This window comes from Felis catus, chromosome A2 (assembly GCF_018350175.1).
Source record: "Felis catus isolate Fca126 chromosome A2, F.catus_Fca126_mat1.0, whole genome shotgun sequence".
NCBI lineage: Eukaryota > Metazoa > Chordata > Mammalia > Carnivora > Felidae > Felis > Felis catus.
In genome coordinates this window covers 166,148,384-166,173,097 of record NC_058369.1, presented here as the reverse complement: position 1 = coordinate 166,173,097, position 24,714 = coordinate 166,148,384, and the positions used below count along the sequence as shown (strand labels likewise).

Genomic DNA, 24,714 nt, shown 5'->3' with positions numbered 1-24,714 from the left:
TCCTGGCATTTCTGTAGGAGGTGGAGCGCGGGAGAGCACGTGCACGGAGAGTAGGCGTCTGCTTCGCCCTGCTGCGTGGTCTCATCGCCCTGCATGGGTTTCCTGTGCCTCTCACCGCCCAGGCCTGTCCTGGCACACTGCCGATGGCTTCCTCGTGTGCACCTGCCCCTGGCCGGCCGCCCCAGGGCCGTGCGGCTCGGACCAGTGCAGGCTGACGCCACGCAAGCACGGGCGCTCCTGTGCTCCCGGAGATCTCCTTTCTCTGAACGCTGAATGTCCGGTCGTTACAGTCGCTGTCACACGGTCGGGTAACAGTTGCTCCTTTTTGCTCTAGGTTTGTCTTCAGTAGGATTTTAAGGAACTTGAAGGCAGAGTCCCTGTGAATGAACTGATCTTTGGCACAACTGCTGGCATCTGGCCAGGCAGGTGAATGGGATTAATCAGGAAGGGCTGTGTGTTGCCTGGGCTGACGTGGCCCCCTCCCCACAATGCACTACACTGCCACGTAGTTCTGGGTGCAGCGGTGGGTGGGGTGGCAGCGACCTAGGAGGGAGAGAGGGAGGACGCCAAGGCAGGGCTGGGAGGCTGGCTGTGTGCCGTTCTCTCTGTCGACCACACGCACGCTCGCTCACCGAATGTGCCGTATTTTGGTCTAAAATGACCCATCTGTAAATCCGATCACTCCATTCCCCACAAAGGCTGCCTGTGTGGAGTCCTGGGGATCCAGAAGACTTTCCGGATACACAGACAACGAGGGTTTGACAGAATGGGTCATTCCAGGCTTGGGGCTCCTGGTCTCTCTGACATCCGTCTCCCCTCTGACCGGCGGGCCACAGAGGATGTGGTCTGTGGGCGGTTACTCAGGAAAAGATGCAGAGGGGCCAGGGTGGCTCCCAGACAGCGAGGACCATGTGGGCAAGGCCAGGCCACCAGGCAGCTCGCGTCTCGTATGATCTCAGAAAAGGACTGTCTTGATGTCCGCTGCAGGGGGAGTTGCTTTTGCATCTTGATAAAGACCCACGTGAGGAAGAAGAGAATCCTGTCCGTGAGTGTTGGTAAGGCAGTGGGCCTGGGCAGCCAGGTCACCTGGGGTTTGCCAGCACGCACTCAAGAACATGCTGTGCGGGCGCCTGGGTGGCTCAGTCGGTTAGGCGTCCGACTCTTGACTGCGGCTCAGATCAGGATCTCACGGTTTGTGAGTTGGAACCCCGTGTCGGGCTTTGTGTTGACAGTGTGGAGCCTGCTTGGGATTCTGTCTCCCCTCTCTCTGTCCCTCTCCCGCTTGTGCTCTCTCTCACTCTCAAAAATAGAGAAACAAACAAACAATGTAAAGAACACGCTGTGGGGTGCTGCCTGCGAACACATACTATGCCCACCTCCACCGCCCCCTGCACTTCCTCCCGCTGGCCAGGGAGCCGACCGGGAGGGTGCCGCGATTGCCGACAGGGCATCCACACAGCTGAGTGGTACTCCCTCTCCTACTTACGTTACAACCAGCCGAGCATTAACTGTGTTTTGTTGGTTTTTCTATCCCAGTACCTAAGTTGTTTGAATACCCAGGCATCAAATGAGTATACTTTGGTCCCAGGCATAATTACGTTCTTAAGGAAACAGCTTTTAAATAATTCAGAGTCACATCTGTGAACACCCTGCAGGCTCTGCTCGTAGATAAGATTTTCTAAAGGGAAAGAAGTCAAATATTCCCAGGGTGGCTCTGGGGTCATGGGGGAGGAGGAGGAAGGACAAAGAATTCTGAAACAGTAATTTCAAATTTCAGAGCAGGGCTGTAGTGGATGCAACGATCGGCCCAGAGCCAGACCCCTGACCTCGGAGGGCCCGTCTTGCCACCTGCCGTGCGGCCTTCCTGCGGCCCCCACCCTCCGTGCCTGTCACGGTCGAAGAGCACAGGCCTCACGTTAGCTGGCAGTCCGGGCTTCCCACAGTCTGTCCAGAAGCTGCCTTCCGGAGAGCCGGCTGGCCCTCCCGCCACTGCCACAGGCACACAGACCCCCACATCTCTGTCTCCCTCCACACAGCCGGGTGGAACGGCCTTCCTGACGCACGAGGTGGCTGTGTCGCTCTGCTTGCCCTGTCCAAAGCCAGCATGAGGTTCAAACACCGCTAGGGGCTTGGTGCTGAGCCAGACCGGGCCGGGGTTGGTTTTGGGAACTGTGATCAGAGAATCTGCGATTGTCCGCACATTGCTTAGACTATCGTGACGGCACAGCCGTCTCCAGCTGTTGCGTCCTGGGGTCCGGGAGAGAGCCCCCGTGGTCAGGACTGTGTGCTTGGGGTCAGTGAGCCATGGTTCTGGTCCTGGACGAGGCGGTGCCATCCGGTAATTTGCTATAACGAGGCACGTGCAGGATACCGTGTGCAAAGCCCTTGGGCGGGCTGGCCACGGGATGAGATGGCCCCCCGATCACGCTGAAAGTGGTGAATGCCACGACGATGGGGCACTCAGTGGCCAGCACCAGAAGGCGAAGTTTAAGGGCTCAGTCCTTCCAGCCCACAGAATACTTCCCGGCCCGCTCCAGCCCAGAAGCAGCACCTTCTCTTCCTCCGGGGGGGGGGAAAGGGGGCCAGCATGGGCCTCCTGGCCGGCTCGCTGTGGGCACCAGATGGAGAACACTAGATCTGCAGAAGCCCCTCAGGCCGCGTTGACAGCAAGGCCAATGGATGGTGGGCCAGAGGCAAAGGCCAGGCTGGAAAGAGGACCCACCGCTTTCTGGCCGTACGTGCATGTGTGCGCATGTGTTTCCTCGATTTTCTTAACTGGAAAATGGGGGTGATCGCAGACTGTCACGTGAGGACAGAATGGGCCCATAGCAAGTGATTCCTAAGTGCCGGCCTAGTCACGTGGACGCCACGGTTACTCTCTGGGCCCCTGGCCAGGTCAAGTTTCCGGAACACATTCCCGGCGCAGCATCACTCCTAACGAGCCCGCGTGGGGTGGGGCTTGGCGGCATCGAGGATGCGGGACCGCAGGCTGGGTTTGCGACTACAGAGGAGAGGCACCTGCCCGCCCTTCACCTTGTGCCGCGCCGGGAAGGAAAGAACTCAGCTCACCTGGAGCGCACCTGCACGTGAGGGCGGCCGGCTAGTCCCGGCCCAGCAGGGGTCACACTCGTGGACCCGCAGCTTCGACCACCGCCCACTCCAGGCAGGGGCCCGGCCCCCCCCACGGACTCCTCAACGGAGAGGGACCCACCCAGTCTCACAAACACCGAGAGCGCTTTGTTCTGCGCCGGCGACGCGGCTGGGGACGAGATGGGGCGAGAAGCTCTGTCAGAGGACACATCGAAAGTTACACACACAGCAAAGAGCCTCTCACACATCCCGCCGACAAAACCCGAGGCTGGGACCCCAAGCGCGGGGTCCGATATGCTACCACACCGGCAGCTTCTGGTCCTCTCTGTCCAGGAGGACCCAGGCCCGTCTGTGGTGCCACCCTCTGTGACGGAGCAGGAGGAGCTGGGGGTTCCAGGCATGGGGTCTCCTGCTCTGGTACTTACTTTCAAGTCACGTCATCTGCTTGGGCCCCACGCTGGCGGCTGGCGCCCAACAGGCTTGCCATCAATGTTCTCACTGAGTGAGCCGAGAAATTGGAACATTTTTCCATTGTACCTCATCTTTAAGAACGCGGAGCAGACTAGAGGGTTCACTGTGACTTGCTGGTGTTTTTACTCTCCCTGTCCTTTCTTCCTTCTTTTCTCTCTTTTCAAACCGACTTCCCACCGTCTCCTTGAAGAATTCAGATAATTTGCTCTTCAACAGTCAGAATTCCAGAAGAAATAACGCATCAGCTGTTGGGATTCCCGCGATCCGAGCCTCAGTTTTGTCATCTGTGAAATGGAGCCGGCCGCCCTTCTCACGGGTTATTGATGAGAAGCAAGGAAAAGAGCCTCATCATGCGCTATGCAACGGTACTGTGACCGTCACAGCCCTTGGGCATCACGTGTCACATCAGACTACCGAGGCCGTGGGGTCTGGCTTCTGCTGAGGACACGGGGGATTCTCAGACCAAGGGAGCCCCGAGGGATGAGCACTGAGGCTGCTGAGTGGGTGGGACCAACATGCCGTCTACATGGGGCACGAGGAACACTCCTTCCGGAGCTCTGTGGCCCGCAGCTGTCGGGGTCTCCGACCTCCAGCCTTGGAAGTGAAGAAGTTCGATTAGTTGTTGCCTATCATCCTTTTTAACTCCTAGATCTGGGATTTCCAGAACGAAACAGTTTTTCCTTTCTTCTCCGTGATGAGCCCCATATGCACGGCCACCTGACGCCCAGTGAGTCAAACAAACCAGCACTCGGCCCTTGTCCTGCCTACCGCTCCAAACGGAGCCCGCTTCTTCTCTGGGAATTCCTACAGCAGAGTTGGGAAAATGAGGACAAATTTTTTTTTTTTTAAAGAAAATCACAAAAACAACCGAAATCCCAATCCCTACCAAATTTGAAAAGTCCACAAATCTCTACCCTTCATCGAGGTCTCTCGGACCTTGACTCTGGGTCTGACAAAGACCCCAGGATTCGCATCCCTGCTCACGCCAGGCACTGACCAACATGTGCCTCTCCGTTTAGGTCTGTTATTGCGTCTTCTGTCTTCTGTGCCCTCAGAAGATTCCAGGCTCACGCGGGTAGGAGCGGGTCCCTGGCCCCACGCCCCCATAACCACCCATCTGTCCCTGGAGCTTCCCCTGCTGGCTCTGTGCTCTCCTCCTGTGTTCCTGCGTCCCCAGGCGGTGCTCACGGCCACAGTCAGAGAGCCCTCCCTGGTGTGTGTGGGGTCAGCCCCCTCATAGGGACCCCTCCAGCACGAGCACCTCTGTCACAGTCTGGGGCCTCTGGAGAGCACTCCATGGGCTGGTTCAGGGAAGTATCCGACAAGCTGGTGCAGGCAGAGTGATCTATACAAAATTGGCCAATATTTCTGCACTCAGTCACTTCTCTCAAGGACTGGCAAAGGTTGCCAGTGGCATCCTAGACCCATGCTCCTTCGTCCTGTGACGGTGACAGGAGGCACCACGGGCCTCTCTCCCTCCTTCCTGGGCTTCCCTTGCACCTTGGCGGGCCCACGTGAGGGGGTTCTGGCCGCTGGAAATGTCGCATACCACTGCTAGGCTGTGCAAGGTCTGATGTCCTGACCCACAGCATCTTCCCTTTCTCTTTCTTCCCGTCCACGTGGCCGGAAGCTGGGGTGACGATGATGGGCCACAGTGTGGAAGGAATTTGCAAGCCCAGGTTCCTCCCAGAAGAGCGACAAGGATCACACCATCTGAACTTTGTGTGAGCGAAATACAAACCTTTGTTTTGCTGTGTCGTGTGCTGGACTGTGTCCCCCAAGATGCTGAAGTCCTAATCCCCCCATATCTTATTTGGGATGAGGGTTTTTGCAGAGGAAACAAGTTTAGTTGAGGCCATCAGGGGCCCTGATCCAATACGACTGGTGTCCTTAGGAAAAGGGGGACATTTGGACACAGGGATGCACACAGGGAGGCCGTGTGAGGAGGTAGACTGGCTCTCACACAAGCCAAGAAACACCCCTAATTGCCAGAAGCCACCAGAATCCGGGCAGAGACCTGGACCAGACTCTCCCTTACAGCCTCCGAACAAAGTTGCCTCCTGACACTTCGCTCTTGAACTCGCAGCCTCCAGAGCCGGGACAGAATCCAGCGCCCCGTGTGCGCCGCGCTGGGACGGGAGCCCCGGGAGACTCCCACGTGAAGATTTGGGTGGTGGCACTCCCAGCAGCTGTTAGCACTCGGCCATGAAACCCCGACTTCCTCTGAGGTGCAAGGAGCCGGGACAAAAGCCATCTCTGTGCGTTCTCCACAGCCAGCGGGACGCGGGACTAAGCTGTGACCGGCAACAGGAACGCGGGCGTGCGGGTGGCCCTTGCAGGAAGCCAGCCTGCAGGGACGGTCGTGCTTTGCCCTCTCTCCACCTTCTGGCCACTTTTCATCACGAAGCCACTCGAGGGTGGAAGTGACGAGCTGGACCAGCGGTGGGGCAGGCAGGAGGGCATGATGACTGTGGAGCTGGCGTGGCAGACGGGGATGCACACAGACAGCAACGTGTTCCGTCCCGTTGAAGCGACTGCTGTGTTAGGGTTCCGTGACACCGCCAGACCCTAGCTGACACGCGAGGTTCTTCTACTTTAAAAGAAGCCTTTGGGGCGCCCGGGTGGCTCAGTCGGTTGAATGTCCAACTTCGGCTCGGGTCATGATCTCGCAATCTGTGAGTTCCAGCCCTGCATCGGGCTCTGTGCTGATGGCTCAGAGCCCGGAGCCTGCTTCGGGTTCCGTGCCTCCCTCTCTCTCTGCCCCTCCCCCACTCATGCTCTGTCGTTCTCAAAAACAAACATTAAAAAAAATAAAAAAAAATAGGGCATAGTTCCACGTGCTCTGTACCCAGCCTCCCCCAGGAGTGACGGCCTCCGTGACCCGGCGTGGCCTTGAGAGCAAGACACCAACACTGGGGCGGAGCTGCTGGCCACGCACCTCACTCGGTTTTCAAAAGACTGTAGATTTTTAAGAAGGGAAAAACTTCATGAAATATCGGGAAATTATCTATGTCCTCTTGTATTAATGGAACAATCCATGTTTTCGTCAGAAAAAAAGGATGCCCCAGCAGAGGCTTTGTGAAATACTTCCATCTTTTCTGGTGAAATCCGTAGCTAAGGAGATTCTGGCATGAACACTCGAGGGCTGTCATGCGGGCCGTGTCTGTCGATCCCACAGACACCTGCCTTGGGGTGGGGGTCCTGGCCCGACCCGCTGGGCAGGCTCCCCAGGACTCTCCAAGCCCTTGTGCCGGGAAGAGTGGGCAGCCTGTGGGTGGGCAGGGGAGGTGGGTGCAGCCCAGGGAATCCTGTGTCAAACCCTGTCCCTACTGGACGTGTGGCCAGACCCCCAAACCTCACAGGCTCCTAGAAACGTTCCCCAGGCATGCTGGAGTTGAGGCCTGGGGCCGGGCACCCTTCGCCCTGAACCCCCGCCCCCCCCAGGACACAGGGAGGCCAACGCAGCCCCCTCCCTCCCTTCTCCCCGTTGAGGGCCACACAAGTGTTTTGAGTGGGTTTTGTAACCATCTGATGTCCCTCTTTTGTTTTTTTTTTTTACATTTAAGTGATTTAAAAAATCTATTTCTGATTTTTTTTTAATTATGCATTTCTAGTCATTATTTGATGAGCTGTGTGGAATACTGTCATTATTTGGGAATACTCTCTAAATGCCGTCTCTTGAAATAAATCTGTTTTACCCACTTTTGAACACTTTGACCACTTTTTAACCAGTGTCTAAACAGATGGCGGGAGACCCCCTCTTCCACGCTTTCCCCCTCGCCAGCGCCGTTCGAAGCCCTACCACCGAGACAGGAGTCAGAGTCACTGACGGCCTGCTGCCATGACACTTGAGGGACATGCAGGGTCACCCCGCCATCGGGGCCTCAGGTCTGACTTGCTGTTCGAGGGTGGGGTACAGAGCGGGGGCGGGTGGTGCCCCGGTAGGAAGGAGTGAGGAGTTGGGAGGAAAGAGGCAGGAGGGTTCCTTGGGGACAGGAAGGTCAAGAAGTAAGGCCAAGAAGGGGACAGACCTCTGCATGTGCGTGTCAACCTGCATGGGGTCCCCTCAAGCAAAAATGTGCTGGGAGGTCCTCAAGAGGCTCCGGAAAGTTTCGTCCCTGCAGCGGCACGCACGTGAAGCCCCTCCGTGCTGTGAGGGTGTCCCCCGGCCACAAGGACAGGTGAGTCTCAAAGCACCCATGGAGCCTTGGCCCCCAGTGGGAGGTTCTAAGAGGAGGGGAGGGTCGGGAGGGCCAGACTGAGGAGCTGGGGGCCGTGGGCCCTGTTCAGCGCCCCACACGGGGGCCCTGCATGGTCGCGGTGGCCTCTGGGCCTCAGCACACGTGGGGCGGGGGCACCTTCTGTCTGGGTGGCTCTGACATTTGATCGATACTGCCAGTCGTGGGGGTCACTCTGAACTGCGAGGACATCCCCGTCTCTGGGTCTCCAGACAGGACTCCGTGGGCTGGACTCTCTCACAAGGCTCAGCTTCCTCTTTGCCACGGCACGGGAAGGTTCCAGAAAAGAGCAAAAGGCACTTACTTTTCTTATCCGTTGTGTTGTGCACTGTCACCGTGGGGACTCCAGGACCTGGGCAGGTAGGGAGGGGGAGCCAGACAAGAAACAGAAAGAAGGTTGTTAGTGTAGCCGAAGCAGGAGAGAACCCCGGCCTTCCTCACAGCTTGCACACGTGCGGGCCCGGACCGGCCCTGTGCTGCAGGCTGTCCGTCTTCCTCTGGGCCCTCGTTCATCACGAGGGGCCCGATGAAAACTCCCCATGTTCCCGCTGCAGAAACGCATTCACATCATTTTACAGAGCCTGACTTGGTTCAGCCCCTCCCCGCTCCACGGTCCTTGCACCGACACAAATCACACGCCGTGCGCGGAGTTCGAGTGAACGGCTCAAGCGGCCAATCCTGGACGGCTTCCGGCGAGAGAAGCCGTCCCCTCCGCTGGCCTCTTGGAACACCTGGTAAACACTCGCGACCACAGCAGGGCTATGTTGTAGACTTTCGCCTGTGCGTCCGTCTCCCCTGGAACCGTGCTTGCGGCTTCCCAGCTCCAGGCTGCCAGGAAGCCCGGGGCCCCGCGGTGTGAGGGAAGGCACAGACTTCCTTGGCTTCAGTCCACGGTCAACAGCCTTATTCTCGTGAGCAAGAAGAGAGTCCAGAAAGCACAAGGGGCTTCCCAAATTATTTTTGTATCATTTTGAAAGTAGACTATGAGGTGGGCGACCTTTCTGATCTCCTCTCTGCCCGCTCTGCGAATCCACTCTGTTCCAGCCAGCTGGACTTCTGCAGATACTGAAGGACGCGTGTCATTCTCTCTGTCCCCAGACGCTGGCATGGCATGGCTTTTTTCTTCGCTGAAGTCTCTGCTCAAATGCCTTCTCCAGCCACCCGATGGGAAAGAGCACCTCTCGTGACCATGCCACCAGCCCCTACCTGTCCCTGTTTTCTTCCCCTTTAGGGAGGTCACTGTCACATTCTGTAAAGTTGGGTCCTTATAACAGAAATTTTCAGAATTTGCTCACTGTCCGCGTGTTCAACTGCACCAGAGTGTAAGCTCTGGAATTTATAGGGACAAAATGAGATGCCGTCTTCCTGCCGTTATTTCTAGCACCTGGATGGTACTCGGGGTATAGTGGGTACTTGACTACATGTTCACGGAGTGAGTGCTGAGTGGTGATCGCAGAGCATCCAGGAAGGAGCCCTGTGATCCTGGGGGACTGGGGACAATGAAGGCAGGCGGGAAGCGGGTGGGCAGAGAAGGGTCCATCACAGGGACATGGTGGTCGGATTGTTTCCTGCTCTCTGCTTCAGGCTGGGGACTCTGGGACGCTATGAGCTCACAGAGATGGGCCACATCTGAGCCGGAGGCGAACATGGACTGCTCGGGGAGAGGGATGGCTGGAGTTCAGCTTCCTTGGGGTCATCGTACCTTCTGCGTGCTTCTCTGGGGCCACAGACCAGTGGCTCAATTGAGAGCCACAAAACCTGGCACAGATCCCACTGTAGTCAGGCTTAAAGACCCCACTGCAGTGGCTAAAGAGTGGTCCCAGTCCAGGGCCCAAAGAGGATGTTCCAGAAAAACAAAGGGGCTTCAGACCCCAGACCCTGGCTGAGCGGAGACACAGCCTGTGGGTCGCACCAGCCACGGACCTCAGAGCCTGTCCACTGCCCAGGGACTGGACCCAGACACTGCCTAATGCACATCCAAAGTCCGGGAGGCCCCGGGGCCTTATTCCCTCTCCCCTCTATGCCCCCTCCACCACTGACCCACAGATAGGATATTCAATTACATGGGCATTTCAGATAAACACTACAGTATATAAATATATATTTATATACTGTATACAAATATATATATATATTTGTATAAATATGTCCCATGCAGTAGTTGGGACTTACCACTAAAAAAAATTACTTGCTGTTTGCCTGAAATTAAAGGGAACTGCATGTCCTGTATTTTTGTTTGCTAAATCTGACACCATCTCCCCAGGGGCGCAGGCAGCAGTGATCTGAGAGTCTAGGTGTTTAAATCTAAAGAGACAGCCCTCACCGAAAGGGGTTTAAACACTGGCTGTGGGTTTAAATTATTGAATCAAACTAAGTTTCCCGGCTCAAAGATCCATTTTCCCCCATGGGGAGCTCATGTGGAAGAACAGATCAGTTATTGAGAAATAAAGACACTACATCTATTTCCTCTGCACGTTTCAGGGGGAGTAAATTCGCATACAGAGCGTATCCTGCATTTTGATTAATAATGTAAACAACTATTATTTATTTAGTGCCTACTATGTAGAGGCACTCTGCAAGATGTTTGATATGAGTAATTCATAACGCTCACAGTAGCCCTCCAAAGTCGATCTCACAGATGAGAAAACGCAGGTTCTGAGAGTTTGAAGCCTTCCATCTAACCCACACAGTAAGAAACTCATCCCTCCTCAGTTTTTTTATTTTTTATATATTTTGTAACGTTTATTTATTTTTGGGACAGAGAGAGACAGAGAATGAACGGGGGAGGGGCAGAGAGAGAGGGAGACACAGAATCAGAAGCAGGCTCCAGGCTCTGAGCTATCAGCACAGAGCCCAATGCGGGGCTCGAACTCACGGACCGCGAGATTGTGACCTGAGCTGAAGTCGGACGCTCAACCGACTGCACTACCCAGGCGCCCCCCTCCTCAGTTTTTAATTCGTTAACTTGATATATGTTGCTAAAAAAAAATGCAAACACTGAAAAACAGAATAAAGTGACAAGTGAAATACGCTTCTGACCCCCACTTCCCAGAGGTGACCTAAATGTCTCCAAAATGTCTTAAGATGATTCTCTGTGTATATGTGGTCATATTTGCACACACACAGATATTTTAAACAGGTTCAAGTAACATAAAAACACCTGCATAGAAACCAGCAGCTTTGTCAAATCTTAAGGCCGAACCCTATTGCCTCAGTGTTTTGTTTTTGTTTTTGTTTTTAAATAAAACATGGACTTGAGGGCACCTGTCCACCCTTCCCTGATCTCAGCCTGCTCCCTTCCCAGAGGTAACTGTTACCTTGAGGTGACTTGTCATCCTCCCGCACTTAAAAGATACTTTTGTGGGGCGCCTGGGTGGCTCAGTGGGGTAAGCGTCCGACTTCGGCTCAGGTCCCGGTGTCACAGTTTGTGGGTTCGAGCCCCACATCGGGCTCTGTGCGGACAGCTCGGAGCCTGGAGTCCGCTTCGGATTCCGTGCCTCCCTCTCTCTCTGCCCCTCCCCTGCTGGCACTCTGTCTGTCTCTCTCTCTCAACGTAACAAATAAGCATTAAAAGAATTAAAAGACATTTTTGTCACATGGTCCGTGTCCACAATCTCATGTTCGTCACATACATCGTAGCCCAGCAGCTGGAGATGGGGCCAAACAGGCAGCACGCGAGTGAGCAATTGTTTGGAGTCGGCACAGCCGTGAGAGGTGACGACGCTCGGTGCCGTGCGGCCTACAGCTCCACGGCGGAGCGTCTTGCAAGCACCGTTGCACACACCCCTGCACACACCCGTGAGGAGGCGCGTAGGAGGTCCTTCTCAACAGCACCGGTGCCTGAGCAACAGTGGCCCAGCTAACCCCTGGCGGGAGACGGGGCGGCTTAAATCAGCGCATTCGCACGGAGAAGGTTGGAGAGCGCGCGAAATGAATGAGTCAATCCACACCTGCTGACGTGGATGAACATGAAAAACGTAAACTTGCCTGAGGACATGAAGTTGCTGAATGGTAAATACTGCGGTAAATACTGCAATGTACAATTATGTAAGTAATTCTGAAAAGTTGTAACAGATGTGTAGTATTCCATTATATGGATATATATATATATACATGTATATATAATTTATATATATAAATGATATATATAAATTGTATATATAATTTATATTATATATTATAAATTTATATATAATATATATTATATACATTATAATTAACAATGTATACATACTACAATTTATTTGGTGCCTTCCCTGCTGACGGAAATTTAGGCTGTTTCTTTTTGTTCTTCGTTACCATAAACGGCGCTGCAGAAAACTCTCTCGCTCGTATCTTTGCGCGTGGACGAGACCGTCAGTTAAGCTAGCTACCAGCACTGCGACTGCTGTGTTGAAAGGTTTTATGGTCAGCTTTCACTAAACCAGCTTCAGGGTCCACACACGGAGCCCCTACCTTCAGTGCTTAAAAAAATGAAAGCTTATTTCTTGCTAATGTCACGTCCTGGTAAACGCGCGGCTACACTGGGTTCTCCGTGTGGCGTCCTGGTTCTGGGACCCAGGCTGAAGCTCCCAGCCCTCGTCGGGAACGAACTGGGTCACAGCAGGAGGAGGTGAGCAAGGGGGACACACGGGGGCTCCTAAAGCGTCTGGGCCCTGCTGTCATACTCACCGGCTCTCATGCCTTTGGCCAACAGAGGGGAAGGGACCTCTCTCGAGGGGGGCTGGGGTCACGTGGCGATGGGGAGGGTCCCGGGGGGTTATGCGTGAGACGTGGGGCAGCCGTCTACTGCCTCGGGCAGAGGCATCTGAGTCCTAGTCGATATAGACTCACGCTCTCTAACTTACAGTTTATGGGGGGGGGGGCAGGGGGGTGTGGTCTGCATTACGACAATGGCTCCAGTGGGCAGACACAGTACTTGGCATTGGTTTAATGCACATTTCTCAGATTTTGAGTGAAGTGGGCCATCTTCTCGCCTTTCTTTGACATTTGCGTTGTGTCTGTGTGTGTGTGACTGCAAACTGCCCTTTCCTGCCCTTCGTCCACCACAACCGTGCTGGGGCCTGTCCCTGTGCTGTTTAGGGATTTATCTCTTTACTGCTGCTGCAGAAGCTTCTCCTGGGTTCTCCCTCATCTGTCACTCAAAAAGGGTCCCTGGTACCAATGGTAGCAATTGCTGTGCCGAATTGAAATGAAAAAAAAAAAAAATGTAACTGCTCCTACCAGGTTCCCACCACACCCCCAGAGAACAGAAGACAGACAGACAGACACACACAATCTGAAATCCTCATGCTGGAAATCTGGGTCCCCGGTGCCTATTCAGAATCTGGGACTCAGCGCTGTATACAAAATGCTTGCCGAATGGATTAGTGGCTAACGAACAAAGACCTTTTCAGCATATACTTGGCCATGACATATCAAGGCAGCACACTGACATCAGGCTAAGGAAGGATCTCTTAAGCCCATCCCACGTCTCCGTGTTTTAGAATCCAGCTTTTTGGCTCTCTGTGGGTACGTGGTCACCCCTCAGCCCCCACCCATCTTTTCTCTAAGTGCCAAGCATAACTGCCTCCGTCTATAAGGGTTGAACGGCGTTCTTTTCCTCGAGAGCCACACCACAACTGTGCTGTATTCACCACTGTTTTAATATACACGATTCTTTAGAATAGCCAAACAGAAACAAAACACACAAGAAGTACGTTTAAAGAGGACACAAAACAAAAGTTAAAAAGCAGCCCCTGTGTATAATTTAAACCTACCGATTCTAACCTTCCAGATCCTGTCCGAAGGTCAGACCCTCCTCTGGGAGAAAATGCCCTAGGTGGGTTTTTTTTTAAAAATTTTTTTTTTTATTTAAAAAATTTTTTTTCAACGTTTTTTATTTATTTTTGGGACAGAGAGAGACAGAGCATGAACGGGGGAGGGGCAGAGAGAGAGGGAGACACAGAATCGGAAACAGGCTCCAGGCTCGGAGCCATCAGCCCAGAGCCCGACGCGGGGCTCGAACTCACGGACCGTGAGATCGTGACCTGGCTGAAGTTGGACGCTTAACCGACTGCGCCACCCAGGCGCCCCTTCTAGGTGGGTTTTAAGATTACCCAAACGGGTTTGAGATTTCTATGGTGGTCAGGCTCCTCAAAATTGGCAGATAATTTAGAAACCCACCTTGGGGCGCCTGGGTGGCTCAGTTGGTAGACCGTCCAACTTCAGCTCAGGTCACGATCTCATGGTCGGTGAGTTCGAGCCCCGCGTCAGGCTCTGGGCTGACGGCTCAGAGCCTGGAGCCTGCTTTGGACTCTGTGTCTCCCTCTCTGCCCCACCCCCACTCGTGCTCTGTCTCTGTCTCTCAAAAATAAATAAATGTTAAAAACAAATTAAAAAAAAAAAAAGAGAAACACACCTAAACCACAAACAATTTTCCCATAAGAAAGAAAGAAAAAGCAGGGGCTTCTCAATCTGGAATAAGATGCTTAGACTTTGTGATACTTTGATCAGACCTGGGCTAGCGTTCACCTACGACTTCTCTCAGAAGAGAAGGGACACGCCCAATACACTAACAGCATACGCAGGATTTGGGGAGAGCTTATCACAAAAAGGGAGATCCCGACACCCATTGTAAGCAAGAACACGTTTACTAAGGAGTCTTAGGAGGGACTCACTGAAGTTTGAAACTGGTCTTCCTTCCTCTTCTTCCAAAAAAATCTAATGCACATACAGCCAGCACCTCACTGATTAAACGTGTTGTTTTGTACAGTACAAAGCTCTTGGCTATGTTGTCACTGCCTCTCTGTTATCCGTGCACACGTTATTGTGACTGAAACCTGGAAAATCTGGCTTTTTGCTTTACAGACGGCCAGAACCGTACAGGACTCTGCTCAACGGTGATTCTGACAACTCCTGTTCACGGCTTCTTTTCACTTTGCGTGTAATTCAATGCGACAAACATACATAGAGATTCCGTGTGTGCAAGGCACGCTGCCAGGTCCAGGGGAAACGGCCAGAAACAGACAAAGTATTTGCTGTCAGGGACTCACTGTCTAGAACAAAATAGACCAGGACAAAATACAAAATGCACAGAAATAGGCTTTGATGCCGTGTCGTGAGCAAAATCACCAGAAGGCACACGGTGCAGAGGTGAGCAAGTCGACTCCCGCAGGCGGGGATGTGGTTGGGGAGCCTGCCCTGGTTCCAGCTCTGCGCCTTTTCTCCTCTGGGTCTCACGTGCAGAAGACAGTCAAGCCTGGACTTTGAGTCACGTGTCCTGTGAGTGTTCCGCAAGACGAGCAAACATTTCTAACAAATCCTAACTTTATAGAGGAGTGATGTTGCGCAACACAAGTCGTATGTGATGCCAGATGCCGTGTGATCACAACTGAGCCAATGGTTCTTCTCTCTTTCTCTCTCTCACTCCCTGCGGGGCTGTGGGTGATCGTCTCCCATGCTCAGATGCTGGTCTCAGGAGGTGGTGTTTGGCAGAAATCCCTGACGTTTCAGAACGTTGGAAGGTGCCCCCAACTGGCACTGGTGTATTTTTTGTCACCTCCAAGCACCTATGGACGGTTCTTTGCTTTTCCAGACAAGAGTAACCTGAAGAAGGCTTTGCTTCATTCTAGGTCAGGCCGCCTGCAGATATAGACCCTTTCCTCGGCTGCCTTATTGCCAGTAACATTAAATACAGTCTATGACAAGAGTTTATTAATACCGTACTGTAGTCAACATCCGTGCGAACATACACAACGGCCCCCGTGCAGAAAAGATTCCATTGAGCCAATCGACAGCAGTGATGGTTAGTGATACTGAAAGTTGTCCTACACAATAGCCCTCCTCTCTCTTGTCTCCCTCACACCAGCCACGAAGGTTTTCAAAGGTAAGTGCAAGTTAATTCGTTTTTCTCTTTATATTTTGTATTTTCTTTAGTATCTTGTATTATATTACGGTATTGTAATCATTTTTTAATGAATATTTTTTGGGTTGTGGAACGAATCATCTGAGTTTCCATGATTTCTTCTGGGGAAATTTGCTTTGATATACAAGAGCTTTGGATTTACAAGCATGTTTCCGGAACAAATTGCGCTCACAAACCAAGGTTTTACTGTACGGGCTTGTCGAGGTCTACTCTTAGTAAGAGCGTCAAAGGCTGCTACGACCACTTTTGGGCACCCACTACTTGCCAGGCCCTGTGCCGGGTGCTGGGGTGACACTGCCTCCGTGTCCCTCTGTGAGGCTGGTGTCCCCTACTCCGGAGACAGGAATTGTACGACCAGAGCCTCCCTCTGAAATGCAGACACGGGCAAGAGGCCGAGGCGACAGTCTAGACCTGGAGCGAGAAGGAGATTCTACTTTCAGCCCAAAGTGGAAGCCAAGGAGGGCAGAAGAGAGTGAATATCACTGCTCTGCTCCCTCTCAGCCTGGCCTTCTGGGATCTGGACAGTTTTGTCTGGTCTTAGGACAGGGGGCATGGTTTTGAAAGCACACGGTTATACCTCACTGCAAATTCCTCTCTGCAACTGGGTGAAATAGTCCATTTCCCATTCTGTACACCCATGTGTACTGCGATCCCCTTCCACGTGCACTCTGACATTCACACGGCGCGCACGCTTATGAACATGATGGGTAGACGTAAAAACATTTATCACGATTCTCTTCGCCCTGTCCTGATATTTCTGAAGTCCCTGGTGGGTAAGCCTGTGTCATAGCTGGTGGACCCCTGGAACATGCAGTGAGAGCGCTAATACGTTCAAACCCAGATGCAGAGGGGCACCTGAGGGGCTCAGTCGGTTAAGAATCCAACCTCGGCTCAGGTCATGATCTCACGGTTCATGAGTTCGAGCCCCGCGTCGGGCTCTGGGCTGACAGCTCGGAGCCTGGATGGAGACTGCTGCGGATTCTGTGTCTCCCTCCGTCTGCCCCTCTGCTGCTTGCCCTCTGTCTCTCGCATGGTCTCAAAAATAAATAAACATTAAAAAAATTGTCAAACCCAGATGCAGAACCGTGCGTTCGCCGACAGAGAAAGCTCGTTCTATTTGCTCGGCCTTTGCTTACGAAGACATATCAACAACATTTGGTTTTCTAAAAACGTTGGTTAGTGACCGAGACCATTTTGGCTCAGGTGAGATACCTGACTTCCAAATGCATATTGTTCCTGAGGGGAGACAAAAAATAAACCGTAGCAAGCAAATCCACAACCAATGCGTATGGGAGTTTTGACCCACGGAGTCCCTGCGGTCAGAGGCGAAGCATTCAGATTTCGCAAAGAAAAGACTCAATTACGCAACAGACGTGCAAACAGAAAAATCTTCACGTTCGCGCTTCTGGTTTCTGGTGCCGTTTATGCCAGAACATTCATTTACACTTGCTTGACTGCATGGGGAAAAGTGACAATTACACATGCAAATGAAGTGATTCAAAAGGACACAAAACTGGAAACGAAAAAAAAAAATCATCACAATAAAAAAAAAAAAATTCACCGAGACAGTGTTTGTCTTCCTCCCTCTCCTCTCCATCCTTGAAGGATGTTTATGTGACAGATAATTTCCAAGCAGGGCTAAACCCACGGCGTGCGGACAATGGAGTTCACTGCGCATGGCGGGAGCGCTGATGAATGGTCTCAAAACCAGCTGCTGGGAGTGCGAGAAAAGGCGAAGGCTCTGGTCGAGACAGTCGGCGCGGCTCCTCAGTGCACGGAATCCAGATCTCTTTATTTGCCAGCTCATGCATTATGTATGCCGGCTACGCAGAGTTTATACATGGAGGCGATATTATCATACTGCTAAACAGGGACCCAGCCAAGCTACCGGTGCTATCGTGGATGATTAACATATTTGTCCTAGAGACAGTATTTCCTAGTCGACGCGGCAGACAGATTTTGTTGCTGTTTGATTTCGAGACCTTGTGATCGCTGGCATAAACCCTGGCATTTGGGGGGTCTGCCTGCCACACCCCACAGCACTGGGTTTTGCTTCCGTCTAATTCTGTGCGTCTGGGGACCTTGGATGAGGTCACACTTCCGTCCATGCAGCAGCCTAAGTGGATCACTCAGCGGGGTTTGTAGAAATCAATGGGTTGTTTTACACACTCACAAACGATGGCGAAAAATGTCACGTTGGCTTTGTATGGTCACGTGTAACCTCTTGCTCCAGAAACTGTGAGTGACACTCAGGGCTCATGACAATGGCTGAGATTCAGCTGGTGTCTTGGGGTTGTTGACTCATAAAGCTTTAGGTTTCAAGACTTATGCGTTGAAATCGTGGCATCATTTTTATGCCCTGTATGCATCAACCTGGGGGAAGGTGTGAGGGGTTTGGCAGAATTCACAGAATCCAGAGAAGGAAGGAAGGAAGGAGCTCAGCCTGGCTCATTTTGCCAGATCAGGCAAACCACAGGGGAAATGATGCGTCATGCACTGGCTGTTCCATTTGTGCTGAGTGTGGCCGAGCCCGGACCCCCACCGGGGTCTCCGGCTCCAACTCGAGGCTCTCCCCGTGCACTTCCTGCAGCTGCAGGGATCGCCACATCCATCAGACCTGTGACAATGCTTCCCGTCACCTGCCTGCTTGCGATTCCACAAGTCCCGTGATGAATTTTGGCCAAAGCCAAGTATGTTCCAATCTGAGTTCCGACGATTACTTACGTCTAATCTCTTCTACTCTATTTGGCATTTTGGAAACGCTCTCAGCATAGCTTTAATTCCCACAAAGGGACACGTACAGTGTCTTGTTCACAGGAAGCAGCTACCTGATATTTGCGGATTAAATGGTGGGTAAAGAAATCATTGACAGGGTGCACCCTCAGGAACCTGTGAGGTTGGGCGAAGTCAGTTCAGAGGCTGAGGAGCGTTCTTTTGAATAACCTCGAAGTTGCCAATTACCCGTTACAAAGACTAACCTCGGTTTTTAAAAAGTATGAAAGATAATCGAGAGTTAAGTTTTATCACAGAGGCATTGCAAGTTTGTTGACTGCATCAACCGTCAACAACCAAGTCGACTAACAAGGACCGAGTTGCAGATTTCTTAGGCGTCTGCCACAGAAAAACCATATTCTAAGAGGCATTCTAGAACCTTCCAAGCGCCGTTCTCTCATCGGACTAAGGTTAGGATTATTCAGTATCTGAGGCAGGCCAATGCTGCAAGCGTCTTGCATAGAAATACCTCCAAAATCTCCACTTAAATAAGCCAAACGTGTTTCCTGTGCTGTCGCACAAAGGCTCTTGCTACAACGGATTTTTATTTCCTTCAAGTGGACTCTTCTCATGACTTGACCCTTTTGCCCCCACATTTATTTAATCTGCAACATGAGGCAACTGAACTAGACCAGAGGTTTCCAAAGGGAGCTCCTGGGAGCCCTCACGGGCCGCTATTGCCATGCTGGGCGTCCCTGTGAGAAGTTTCCTTCTGAAGAAAGGGCTCTGTCGCTTAAACCACAATAGAAAATGCTGGGGTTAGAGAGTCTGTAAACTTCCTTCTGCCCGGGCATTCTATGAATCTAAAAACATTCCCTACACAAGTGTGTCTTAATTTCAGCTAACATCTCTGACCCCCTCCAGCTAGACGTAAGCCCTCGGTTCTCTGAATATTTAATAACTGTTTTACTGCTTTGATTACACTGACTGCTTTCTCCTTGAATTACTGCCTTTGTGAACATGTATCAAGGGCAGGGATCTCAGGAGCATGGCCCGCTGAGCTCCCGACAAACGGAGCACCCTGGTGAAACACTTTTCTAAATAAATGAACAAACTTAAAAACGCTAAGATCTCTTGGGGGATCTTGTGGGAATGTGAATATAACAGTCTTTCTTTGCTTTGGGATGGACATGGTGGGAAAAGTGAGAAAAAGAAACCAACATACAAGTTGGGACGTGGGTCATCATTGTTCTAGAAAACGTCAGCAACACTGGGGAGAGAAGGGAGGGTAAAGAGCAGTGATACTTTTACAAGAATGGAGTACGTGTTGTGTGTGTGTGTGTGTGTGTGTGTGTGTGTGTGTGTGTGTGTGTTTACACTGACCCACAGCATGTTACTAAAACTCATCCTTCAAACACTGTGGAGGGGTGCTGGGTGGCTCGGTCTGTTGAGCATCTGACTCTTACTCTGGCTCAGGTCATGCTCTCACAGTCGTGAGATCGAGCCCTACGTCCGGTTCTGCACTGAGCATGGAGACTGCTTGGGAGTCTCTACTTCCCTCTGCCCCACTCGTGCTTTCTCTCTCTCTCTAAAAAATAAAGATAAAAAAATACAAACTCTGTGCAAATAAAATCTCGTCTCCCCAATTTCCTCATTTTTGTTGTGTCAGTGAGCAATTTATAATGATTTAAACAAAATTAATGATTCAGGACACCACAACATTTTGTAACATATACGTGAATGCTCCGTGGAGAAGAAGGAGAAATGTAATTTGAACAGCCACATGAGTGACACTTTTAATTAATTTTCTCCTGCTTTAGTAGCCGTGTTGTTAAAGTGTGACAGAACAGATGTTCTGTCTTAAATACCAGCCTCCTAACCGCACACCATTTTTATCTGAGGCTCAGTTTCTGAGCGGGCAGGGACAGGGGGCGGGGGGGATCTGCAAGCTTCATAGGGAAATGCCTCCAGAAGAGAGGGAAGAAAACAAATCAACCAAATGCGTTACTTCCTGCAGTCAGGGGGCCCCTCTCTGAGCAAGTAGTGTATCTTTGAAGTAAAGCCTCGAGACCCGAGGCCCTTCGGAAAGGCCAGCAGGAGCGGCGGGAAGGAAGGTCACAGTGATTACATGGGAGTAGGACCCAGAGGGTGGGCCTCAAGCTGACGAACGGAAGCATCAGAGACGATGCATTGGTGCATCAGAGACGAATGGAAGGTTTAAATGCTTCCCGGGAGGCATTTCTGAAGGTCACCCCACGTCTCAAGGTGCCCGGTGCACTTCCCATGGCCAGGACACAAACTTCTTTAAAATCCCAGAGCACCAGGAATCACTTCTACCGCGGTTGGAGCTTCTTAAACAAGCAACACGAACAGGCATATCGGATGGATGTTGTATGCGCTATTTTTCATGGATTCTAACACACAAATGATGCAAGAGACACCAGTCATTTAAGGTTTTACAGAGACACTGAGATGCATTTGATTTCAGAAAAACGAAGAATGTGAGAAGCACATCTTGGAAGCAAGGAAATGCTATTTCATACTCCATCTAAGGTGGCAATGCTCAAACTCTAGCTACACCAGAATGGCCGGGACGGCCTGGACAGGCAGAGTCCGGCGGGTGCCGCTCCAGCGGTTATGTGTCCACAGGTCTGTGGAACCTGCATGTGTCACCACGTCTGTGGGCTGCTCTTTCAGAACCACTGCTCCGAGGTAAGAAATCAGCCCGGGGTTTTAGGCGGTTGGGGATGGGTTTGGAGGGGCCTGCCCTGGGGCTGCGTCCCTCTCCCAGGGCCGCCGTAACAAGGTTCCAACAACAGGCGGGCTTAACACAACAGAATTTACTGTCTCACGGTCTGGAGGCTGGGAGTCTGAGACTACGGCATCAGCGGGGCCCGGTCCCCTCTGAACCTGCCCGGGACACTCCTTCTTTGCCTCTTCCAGCTTCTGGTGGTGGCCATCGGTCCCGGGGGCTCCTTGGTCTACACACGCATCATTCCAATTTCTGCCTCTATTAGCACGTGGCATCTTCTGCCTAGTGTGTCTGCATCTCTTTTCCTCTTCTTATAAGGACGCCAGTCCTTGGATTAAGGGCCACCTTATTCCAGAATGACTTCATCTCAGTTAATTACATACACAACAATCCTCCTTCCAAATAAAGTCACATTTGGAAGTTCCGGGGGTTAGGACTTCACCATCTGTGTTTTGGGGAGAGGGTGGGATACAACCCAACCCACAATAGGGACCCAGAGGTAGGTCTTACTTCGTTGTCAGAAAAGCCACACATGATACATACTGACCCTGTTTGCATAAGACATTCCCTCCTTCCCCTCCCCCCAAAGAAACTTTCCCATATACATGTTACTTAGCTAAATTTTGAGATGCCCCCAGGCCAATGATGTACAACAAGCAGGTCCCCATCAGAACAAAGTCCCTCTGTGGCACATAACCCATGCATATTCCCATTAGAATCTTCCTCTGACTATAGACAATGGTTCCAAATCACATAAAACAAAAAAACAAACAAAGGCAAAAAAACAAAAACAGGCGCTTCAGTTCCCAGGCCTATAACTGATGATCATTTTTGCAATGAATAAATTTAGTTAAGAGCATAAACCTTCATCTTGTCTGAGCTCCTGCCTATGTAAGACCATGTGACCCTGGCTTCTGAGCTGTGGGCCCTTCACGTGTATAATGTGGACAGCCGTGGCATTTGGAAGGACTAAATGAAGGAGACATTCTTGTAGTCCTTGGTCATTGCAAGAGTGAAACAGACAGAAGGTGGTATTAATAATTATTAATAATGGAAACATTCCCCAGTAAGCAGCTGGGGATTCAAGGGAGACGGAAACTTGATGCTTAAGATCTGGGAGGCGCGTGGGGCGGCGGTCTGCCTGTCCAGGCAAGGTAAGATTCATTATCTGTGTGTTTCTTCATTTCGTTTCAATTTGGAAATGGTCAAGGTGGTCTATGTGAGCTCCGTGCTCTGAGGACAGACTCCCTCTTGCCCTCTGCATGAAGCTGTACTCTGTCCCGTGTACACTTTCCACACCACCTACAAAGGTCCAGATCCTGGCCCAGATCTTCAACGTCCACTTCAGCTAGCCGTGGAGGCCACAACTACTGTTTCTTGTACACAGAAAGGAAATAAAAATCCTTTGTCTACACATTCCATGAAGTTTGGTCATCTTGGTCTAATTTATGGAATAGAAACATAATAGCTATTATTAACCGATCTCTATGTAAATTCACATCACCAGTCATCGGAAACAAGAGGTGAAACTTCTCCCCACTACAGGAGAAAAGTGACCATAATTGAAGGCCCCATCTCTCAGGTGTGAGCCAGAGCTGGGGCAACAACAGCAACAACAGTGATACCATCACCATCATCATCAATAACACTGTCATCATCATCATGAACAATAACATGATCAATGACGAACAACAGTAACATCCACTGTGAGTGCTTCATAAATAGTCAAAACTTTCATGTTTGCCCCAACCCTACCAGGCAGGTACTATTATTATCTCAATTTTATAGATGAGGCACTCAAGGCACAAAGGGGTCACTTCCTCCTGCTTCCTCCTTGGGAAGGACCATCTGCCCTTCCCCCCGACCCCCCAAGTTTTGCCAGTTACCAGATGCTTTCTCTCCCGGCTACCGAGAGCATTTATAGTCTTTCCCAAACAATTCGCTACAGTCTGCCCTTTATTATTCTCCAGTTGGTGGTGTATGTCTCCTCACCAGTAAAGTCCTAGAGCACAGGGACCAGTTCACACCCATGACGTGGGGGAGGTAGCCCATCCCAGCCGAGGCTCTCGCGGGCTCCCTGCTCCACTCTCGGCCCCTTTGACGGGTTTCACAGTGTTGTGAATTTCACCAGACTCTGGGCTACTCGAGGGCAGGGCCTCTGCGTCTTGCTCATCGCTGCACGCCTGGCCTGCAGTCCGTATCTGGCAGACAGCGAGCATCAGAGAAATGCTTCTCGGTCTGGACGGCTCTGTCCTTTGTAGCCCCACGGGGTGGTGGAAACACTACTGCAGTGCGGGTGGTGGGACTGCCACACCGGAGGGGGCACCAGACGCTGGGAGATGCTGCTGCACCGACCCCACAGCGGCCCTAGGAAGGCAGGTGTGAATATTCAGGGCTGCAGTGCCCTCTTGTGTCTAAGGCTTCACTAGGGCTCAATTTACACGGCTGTGGAAGAAGCGTTTGAGGAGAACAATCAGCAAAAATGCTCGTTTGTCTCCACGCACAAGAGAGCAAGAGTCGTGTTCACGGGCACGTGGAGAAGGCAGGTGTGGGAAAAATACCGATCCTAGTTCTGACTCTGCCTCTAATTAGCTATGTGCTTTTGGGCAAGATGTAGAAAGTGTCTTAACGTTCTCATCTGTAAAATGGGCAGTCTCTGCTAGTGGGAAGGGAGATGGTGAACTGCTAGGCTTTTAGAGCAGCCTCCATGCCCTAAATATACAAATTTTTGTTAGGCAGACTCTCACCACATGTCTGTGACTTCCTTGAGGTCAAGGGCGATGCCTTATTCATTTTTAAACTTATTTTTATTTATTTAAAAAATTTTAATAATTTTAATTTTACTTTTGAGAGAGAGAGAGAGAGAGAGAGAGAGAGCGAGCGCGCACGAGCAACAAGGGAAGGGGCAGAGAGAAAGGGAGACACAGAATCCGAAGCAGGCTTCAGGCTCCGAGCTGTTAGCACAGAGCCTGACACGGGGTTCAAACTCACGGACTGCGAGATCAGGACCTGAGCCAAAGTGGGACACTTAACCGACCGACCCACCCAGGCGCCCCGGACGATGCCTTACTCAAGTGCCTACGGTGGTCTCCAGCAAAGTTCCTAGCACACAGAGAATTCCCTGGGTTCTCACGCCCCCCTGCACACATCCCAGTAATAGCACCAACCACATTAAATGCCATTACTGGGATGGGTGCTCCCCCCTCAACATGAGTCCCTCAAGGCAGGATCTCTGACTGATTCTGTGCTTCCCCAGCATCTAGAGGCATGCATTAGCTGCTCAATAGTTGAACTGGATGGAGGAGGGAGGTGGAGGTCAGAAGCTGCCTTAGGGAAATGTCTCCGATGTCTTCATGGTTCTGCTGAGGAACAAACCAGACAGAAGGGCGGATACTCTGTGTTCATGGAGTCCCTACATTCACATGCATTTTGTCTCGGTCGGTATGGATGCAAAGCTATGAAGTACAAAACAGGGGGCTTTTAAAAATGCATTAGGAGTGCTGTATTATCATTCAATAGCTGTCTACCATAATCTAATACCTTCT

The 24,714-nt window shown here is 51.6% G+C and overlaps 1 protein-coding gene across 5 annotated transcripts in view; it reads right to left on the bottom strand.

Annotated features, from left to right (window-relative positions):
* The window catches only part of DPP6 (dipeptidyl peptidase like 6), a 949,991-nt gene that overhangs the window by 26,146 nt on the left and 899,131 nt on the right, over positions 1 to 24,714 (bottom strand). For all 5 annotated transcript variants that reach the window (XM_045053301.1, XM_045053300.1, XM_045053297.1 and 2 more), the window contains exon 17: positions 8,104 to 8,151. In XM_045053301.1, coding sequence (XP_044909236.1) covers positions 8,104 to 8,151 — 48 coding nt within the window. The remainder of the gene's footprint in view (positions 1 to 8,103; positions 8,152 to 24,714) is intronic.